Below are 7,795 nucleotides of genomic sequence, written 5' to 3'. Positions count from 1 at the left end.
GGGAACTCCTGTACATCCTCGGGGAGGTCGTGGGAACCGCCGCTGCTGCCGCCGCTGTAATCACCGGTATAGTTCAGGCGCTGCTTCTTCGGCCAGCCAGCATCAACACCTGCCCGAAACTTCTCGGAGTCCATCAGCACCTCATAGCAGTTCCAGTAGGTGAACTCCTTATAAAGCCCGGGCACGGGGAAGGCTTTCTCCGCTATCCTCCTGCAGTCGTCCTCAATTTGGCCACTGGTCTGCATGCGGAGGGCGTTGGTGTACAAGCCCAAAAATCGGGAAACCTCAGCCCTGATTCGGTCTCACCCCTTCCGGCACTCCTCCCCGCTGCGTGGCTTCCCCTCCGAGCAAAATGCCTTGTAGGCTGTTGCTATTTTAGCCCACAAGTTGACGATCCTCTGATTGTTCGAGGCGAGGGGATCATCGCAAACACTCACCCATGCCTTGGACAGCGCGACGTTCTCCGCGTCCGTCCACTTCCTTCGTGCCGGGCTGTCGTCATCAGCCAGCTGCGACGACTCGCCGACCACCCTCTTGCCCTTCCCCTTCTTCTTCTTTGGCGCGCCCCGACCCCGCCCTACTCCCTCCGTTTGAACGGTGGTGTCCGCATCCCCGAGATCTATCCTCAACTCCTCTAAGGAGAAAGTATCACACCCAGTGAACTGCGTCTCCGATGGGGTCGATGTGTGCGAAGAAGCAGTCACAAAATCAAAACTGGGGCGATAGACGTTGTCCCCCCACGGCGTCCGCTGCATCCCCAGGTACCCCGGCATCATCTGCATCCCGGGTACCCACCCCGGCATCATCTGCATCCAGGGTTGCATCCCCGGTACACCCTGCCCGCCCTGCATGGCCGGCCACCCGGCATCCCCTGCCATCCCGGCATACCGCCCCCGGATGCCATCCCGGGCATCATCTGCTGCCAAGGTACATATTGTAGTACCCGGCCATCGGACCCCCATCCACCTCCCACGGGTACCGTGGGAGTTTGAGACCCGCTCGTCCCTGGAGTAAGCTCGTTGTTGTGCTCCATTTCGCGTTGTTGCTCTTGTACAGAAATTAAGATAGAGAGAATACTCGTTAAAACAAGTGGTGCAAATAAAATGACGTGCAAATCACGTATATATAGTGTTTCAAAAATTAAATAAATAAAAAAATCCGTTGGCCGATCGGCGAGAGCCTGCAATGGCGGCTAGTCGATCGGCCAGCACTCGGGAATCGGCGTGCGCTCGCCGTTTTTCTCGCCGATTTGGCGCTCGCCTGCTGCAATGGTTCGGCGAGCGTCAGGGATCAGCTAGCCGGTCCGCTCGCCGCCATTGTGGATGCTTTAATCCCCCCATGTTATCCCTATCCCTGCATTTGTCTTCACAATTTACATTTCCTCTCCTTCATACACGGTTTGGAGAAATTCTTCCACAACACATCCTCTCCTACTTACACGGTTTGGAGAAATTCTCCCCTTTCGCTATCTCGTCTAAATTGTTTGGTTATTGTGTGTTTACTCTGATTTTAATTTTAAATTATTCTCTGCTTTTTGACCAGTAATTCAACTGATGCTTTTTTATGAATCTCAATTTGCAGTAATTAGCGATAGATGAGGTTTGCCTTCCTTCACCATTTCTCCTGATTCGAATCTGTCAATCTGCAGAATTAGATGATTTTTTTGCTGCCAGATATTGGTTCTTATTTGATTTTTGTTCTCGTCTATATCCATCCCTCTATTCAGTTGTTGGGCTTCATTTTTCATGAGGTCATGAATGTTGTTATGCTTAAGCAATGGATGTATTGTCCTTGAGAAACAATATGTATTAAATTGGATGTATTGTCCTTGAGAAACAATATGAAATTGGATGTATTAAATTAATTTTCATTTAAGTGTGTGAGTGAACAATCTTAACAAAATTCAACAACGCAGAAAGATAACTAATTAACTAACTAACTTTGGTGAAAGCAAAGATCAGTTGCATTATTAGAGCATATCCAAACTATTAACTCTTCCACCTGCATCCTGCTTTCTTCTTAGATCTCGTCACCATTGAAGAGGCCGTAGTTAGCCTGCAACGCGCTTCCAGATGTTCGTTTCTTGAGACCCGAATCTAGCTCAAGCAGCAGCAGCAGCAGCAGCTCCCTAGATGCCTCGTTGCTGGCTCTAGATGCCGATCCAATGAGCTGCAGCACGTCTGGTTGAGAAGACAAGCGAACAGCCAAACACGGATGCCAAACCTTTTTCAAGTGCTCAAACCAGCCCAATTCTTGAAGGCAATCAAGGACTCCATTTTCCTCAAGTTTCTCTTCCTCAATTTCACCACCTTCAGCTTCTTATGCTTCTCCATGAAAGCTTGCTTGTACCTCCATTTATCGACAAATATCTTCATCTCCCGCGATTTCTCCACAACTTGCATCACAGCATCAAAGAACCCGCCCTTCACCAACGCGTACAAAAAAGCATCAACCAAGCTATGATCCAATTCGAATCTTCTCTCTCCCTCACCAGAAATCTTCCTCTTCACCTCATTCCAAAGCATAAGAACACTGAAGTATCTCTCTATGGTCACATATCCGTTAATGAGGGACAGATAGGTCTGCTGGTTCGGTTCAAAGTGAAGGAAATTCATCCTCCTGAAAGTCCTGCTTGCGTCCTCCATCCTCCCGGCCTTGCAGAAGGCATGGATGATCGAGTTCCAATCATGAGTGCCTACTTCAACCCTAGGGTCCTCGACAACCTCATCCAAGAAGGATGCCATCAGCTCTGGCCGGTGGTGCTCAGTTAGGCCGGTCATGATCGTCAAGTAACTGCCTTTCAGATCATGCATTCTTGACTCTCTCATCTCACGAAACAGAGAGAAGGCCGACTGGAAATCTTGGCATGACATGGATGTTTCTATCAAAGCATCGTACCTACTGACATCCAAGTGTAACCCTAAGCTGCTAATCTCTGTAACCAACTGAGCAGCCTCAGCAGTTCTTTGCTCCTTGCAATACGCCTTCAAGATTGGCACGTAAACGCCCAATCCAACACAAGCACCACGAGCATTCATCTCATCAAGAACTCCATGAGCCTTTTCTAGACAACCGAGACTGATGCAAGCAGTAATGACACCATAACCAAAAGATCTCTCCACCGCAAGAGATGAAGATTCGAGCTTTTGACACTCAATGATCAAGCTAGCTAAACTCTTATGATCCCCATTTTGCAGAAACCCTCTCACCACTTCATCACAAGTCCCCTGACTCAACCCGGTCTCGTCCCCCCCTTCTCTCACACCGCGTATTATAGCAGCTGAAACTGCTTCAAAATTACCAGACTTCAAATACCCACAAATCAGATTATGCACATGAACACTTGCATCAAAACCACCAAGCCTTTCAACCACACCCTCTAACTCAACCACCTTTTCATTCAGCCCCTTCATGGCATATAGATACGCAAGCAGTCCAAATGTCACCTTATCGGGCCTAATCCCTAGCAACGATATTGTTTCCACCACTTTCTCTGCATCAACAACAGATTCAAACTCCCTACAATAACACTCCAATGCAGCATTGCACGCAGTCAAATCAGGCCTCATGAAATGCACCTTCTCCTCAAGAACCATCCTACAACACTCATGAAACACACCCAAAAAAGCAGAAAAGCTCCCATTTTTCCTACATATCTCGACGAGCACACAACCCCACATCTCAAACGGCATGAAAAATCTGTTCTTGAGCATGCTCTTCGCCACAGCAAACGCGGCGGCGCCGGTGTTGGCTTCTCTCATGGAAACCAAAATGGCCATCACGCTCTCATACTCCAGCAGCGACGGATCCTTCTCCAACACGAAAACCACCGACGCGTACGCTCTTTTCAGATTGTGGGTGTCGGAGAGCGAGGACAGGTGCGTGATTAACGAGTTCGTGAGGGGCTTACTCGGAAAGGCAGCGGCGCCGGTGAGCGACTTGAATGATTTCCACGCCTCGTCGGTGTCGCTTTCGAGAAGGGATTGATGGAGGGCGGCTTCAAGATTGGATTTTTGGTGCTGCGAAACGGAGTTCGAAACCGGATTTTGATTGGGTTTGTTTGTTTCTTGTGATTGAGGGTTTTTCCTGAGCGCGAAGATTGAGGGTTGGAGGAATGAATATAGGCTTGAGATTTCTGCTTCTGATGATGAAAAGTGTCGTCTCGAAAGCAGAAAATTGGCTGCTCTCCGCATTTCTTCCACTCTCTCCTCCTCCTCAGTTGCCGCCGGCGGAAGAAGAATCACTAAAATAGTTTATACTGACATATATTTGGCCCCACTAATTTGTCATTATTCGTTTTCTGCCCTTGTTTTTGGGCCCAACTATTTTTTCACCTTTTCTTTTTAACCCTCATTAATATATGAACTTGTGTTTTTCACCCTCCTTAATTGTGCAATATTCCTCTTCATTTGTAAATTATGTGTTTTTTTTCTCTCCTTAATTTGTAAATTTTGTTTTATTACCTTTATTAATTTGCTATTGTGCTCTTGTAATCTTGTTTCCGAGACAAAATGAAGTCTTGACTTTGATAGTAGCACGTCCAGAGAAGCAGTAATGGAACCGGAGACCTCAGTGATCGAAGAATGGAACGGCAGCGCTTCTTCAAAACTCACAAAGACTGCAACTTTCACTGTCGCCGGAGCCACCGTACGGAAATCGTCTCTCCGTTTCAATCATCTTTCTCGGAGAATCCTCGACGCCTTTGTTCCTGAGGTGAAATGTCGATATGTTCCTCGCTATTAATCTTTCTTCGTAAGAATTGCTTGAGGGATGTTTGTTTTCCAAACTGTGTTATTTCAAGCACAGTAAAAAATTTAATGCCATAACCTGTGAGGAAAAGAACTTCAATATTTGTGATGAGTGAGCTTGATTGGTGTTAGGAGAAATTCCATTTGATCTGAAATTGGCACAAAATTGCAGGGATTTCCAGGCAGTGTGACTCCTGATTATGTCCCTTTTCAGATATGGGATTCATTGCAGGTTGCCAACCCTTTGTTTTTCTAGTTTTTTCATTGAATCCGGAGCGTTTTTGCCCTTGATATTGATTGGTAAGGTTTCTTGCAGGGCCTATCGACTTATGTGAGAACAATGCTTTCCACACAGGTAATAAGATTGTTACAATCTTTAGCATTTTGATATGTCATATGTATGTAGGACTAAAGTGCATATATTAGTTGCTTTAGGCTCTTCTAAGTGCTATTGGTGTTGGTGAGAAATCGGCCACAGTTATTGGGGCTACATTTCAGGTATACATTTGTGCAAGATGATAATCATTTGAAAGTTAGAGTGCCTTTTTCTCCATCTGTTTATTAATTCCATTCTAAAAACTATGCCAGTGGTTTCTGAGAGATTTAACTGGAATGCTTGGAGGTGTCTTGTTTACATTTTACCGGGTAATATTTCACTGGTTTTTTTGGATCTACTATTATGCATGTGAAATGACAGAGAAAAAAGTCTATATACTTAATCCCATCTTTCCATGAAATGTTGTCTGGTAACGGGATTAAGATCCCTAACACCACATTCTCTTTTCATCAGGGGGCAGACCTGGATAGCAATGCCAAAATGTGGCGTCTTGCTGCAGATCTCATGAATGACCTTGGTAAAACTGTCTTCACTTCTAGTTGCCAATATCATTTCTGTTGTTGCTACTACAATTTGATTAGGCTGCATCAGTGCATTATACATAGTACTCTTATGTATTTCTTTCTCATATGGTAGTTCAATAGTTGTCATATTTATCGATTCTTTTACAATATTAATCAGCTCATTTCTAAAGCTTCAAATTTGAGACTAGACTGAATTTGTTGCAGGGATGCTGATGGACCTTCTTTCCCCTTTATTCCCTTCGGCTTTTGTGGTCATTGTATGCTTGGGAAGCATATCGCGATCATTCAGTAAGTTTGAAAGTTTGTTGAATCGTTAATTCAAGCCCTCATGCATATTCTGTCATACTAATTATTTCTGTTCCAATTCTTCCATATGTGCTACTTAATAGCTGGAGTTGCCAGTGGTGCAACCAGAGCCGCCTTAACACAGCATTTTGCTCTTCAGAACAATGCAGCTGATATATCTGCTAAGGTAACACGGCTACATTTAAAGGGGTCGGTCAAGATATTGCAGTAACTGTTTTCTCCGTTTTTATCCACTGAAACTTGTTCCCGGAATGAGATAGGAAGGTAGCCAAGAGACTCTAGCAACGATGATCGGGATGGCTCTAGGAATGCTTCTCGCCCACATCACTATGGGACATTCAATGGCCATATGGTTTTGTTTTCTGTCTCTCACCGTCTTTCATATGTATGGTTAGTCTCCTCTGTTAGTCTTATTGCTTATATTGCTGGTGATTCTTCTGTCTGAACTAACATCAACTGCAATGACATCCACCTTAACTCAGTCTTCTACTTTATTTGCAGCAAACTACAGGGCTGTTCGTTGCCTTACACTGAGCACATTAAACTCTGAAAGAAGCTCAATTCTCTTGCCACATTACATAAAAACTGGTCAAGGTGAGACATCGAGTCTCTGATGTTATGAAACTGTAGGACTTGAGATTCCAAAACGCTGATGTTGTGATTTTTGTATTTTGTTTTCTAGTTCTTTCACCAAAAGAGGTCTCACTAATGGAACATATTTTACCTCTGTGGATGAGCTCATGGATGACGAGCAGGGTAGAAAATTTGGGGAAACGGGTACGCTTAAGTGTCCGGATCTCTTCACTTAATAATGATGAAGTGTAAGTTCTCAACTGTACTGTTATTCTTTTGACATGCATTTCCCAGATTCCTACGTTGAGCGACTTACTCATCCTGAGCATTTTCTTCTAACACATTTAGCATGTAACAATACCTAATAACGTTGGAAACGTGATTATATTGATTTGTAAATTCTCATTTTCTGGAGAACAGGGTAGATCTCTCGCATCTTGCCAGCTCTTATTACAACAAAGGTTCATCTCATTTGTCCCCTTTCTTACAGTTGTAAGTTCAAATCAACACTTAGTCTTATTAACTCCTTTCGGTTTTGCTAGGAATGTACATACTACTTCCAAGAAAGAGTTTTGTTGATGTGGTCATGCATAGAGATTCTACAGCAGCAGATGTCCTACAAGCTTTCATGCATGCTCTCGTCTTGGCAAAACTCGATGACAAAAATCAATCTGTGCATATCCAGAGCCAGTCATGGATGGATAAAAACTATCAAGACTTTCTTCTTATGGTACTTCCTGGAAATACTAATGTTAATTTTTAATTTTTCCTCTTGTTCTTAGGGATAAGGAAATGAAAAGGTAGAAGCAATAGCCATATTCCGATCATGATGTTCACATTTAGTTCTAGAATTGAAATGAGAAAAAGACTGCCATTCTCATATAAACCTAAGTTGTAATTTTTGGTTTATCCTTGCTTGGCAGCTCCGATCATCAGGATGGAGAACAGAACGTCTTCTATCGCCCTCCATTGCATGGAAGGCAAATTGGTCTATAGATTCCTCTGATAAAGTCGAGTAGGGAGCTTCAACATCAAAGAGCCTGGTCTGAAATTTCTAGCAAATCGAATAGAACGCCTTTTTCCAATGTAACTTCTTAATTTATTGCATACGCCTGATTCCGATTGCTCTGTTTTTTCACTAGATTTTGAGAGTCATTTGTTGGTACTGCACTATAATGCATACCAATCTTGAACTTGCACTAGTTTTTTTGTTGATTCTTCCTAAATTATGGCTATTTGCCGACTGTGACACTAATGTTATCCTCAGAATCAATAAGATCTGACTTTTTATTGATTAATATTGTCAA

The 7,795-nt window shown here is 43.9% G+C and overlaps 2 protein-coding genes across 2 annotated transcripts; one reads left to right on the top strand and one right to left on the bottom strand.

The window, feature by feature from the left end:
• Positions 1–1,841: 1,841 nt before the first annotated feature.
• On the bottom strand, positions 1,842–4,197 carry LOC121794888 (pentatricopeptide repeat-containing protein At1g69290-like). Its single transcript, XM_042193271.1, has one exon. It carries the CDS (start codon positions 4,191–4,193, stop codon positions 2,229–2,231), a length of 1,965 nt encoding a protein of 654 aa, XP_042049205.1. The 5' UTR covers positions 4,194–4,197; the 3' UTR covers positions 1,842–2,228.
• A 349-nt stretch (positions 4,198–4,546) lies between these two features.
• On the top strand, positions 4,547–7,788 carry LOC121794889 (protein root UVB sensitive 3). The gene is made up of 14 exons (XM_042193272.1): positions 4,547–4,713; positions 4,921–4,980; positions 5,065–5,103; positions 5,184–5,246; positions 5,337–5,393; positions 5,539–5,602; positions 5,814–5,897; positions 5,999–6,081; positions 6,176–6,305; positions 6,417–6,509; positions 6,598–6,736; positions 6,909–6,949; positions 7,031–7,218; positions 7,412–7,788. The coding sequence occupies exons 1-14, from the start codon at positions 4,555–4,557 to the stop codon at positions 7,505–7,507; spliced, it is 1,296 nt and encodes a 431-aa protein (XP_042049206.1). The 5' UTR covers positions 4,547–4,554; the 3' UTR covers positions 7,508–7,788.
• The last annotated feature ends 7 nt before the right edge of the window (positions 7,789–7,795 follow it).

The sequence above is a fragment of the Salvia splendens genome, chromosome 3 (assembly GCF_004379255.2).
Source record: "Salvia splendens isolate huo1 chromosome 3, SspV2, whole genome shotgun sequence".
In the NCBI taxonomy this organism is placed as follows: Eukaryota; Viridiplantae; Streptophyta; class Magnoliopsida; order Lamiales; family Lamiaceae; genus Salvia; species Salvia splendens.
Note: the sequence above shows the minus strand (reverse complement) of the source record. Positions and strands in the feature narration are given on the sequence as shown.

Excerpts from the sequence above, each read along its gene's own strand:
- LOC121794888 (XM_042193271.1), bottom strand. The coding sequence starts at position 4,193 with ATGCGGAGAGCAGCCAATTTTCTGCTTTCGAGACGACACTTTTCATCA.
- LOC121794889 (XM_042193272.1), top strand. The coding sequence starts at position 4,555 with ATGGAACCGGAGACCTCAGTGATCGAAGAATGGAACGGCAGCGCTTCT. Across the intron at positions 5,898-5,998 it reads AAGCATATCGCGATCATTCA|CTGGAGTTGCCAGTGGTGCA; the intron begins GTAAGTTTGAAA and ends GCTACTTAATAG. Across the intron at positions 6,082-6,175 it reads CAGCTGATATATCTGCTAAG|GAAGGTAGCCAAGAGACTCT; the intron begins GTAACACGGCTA and ends GGAATGAGATAG.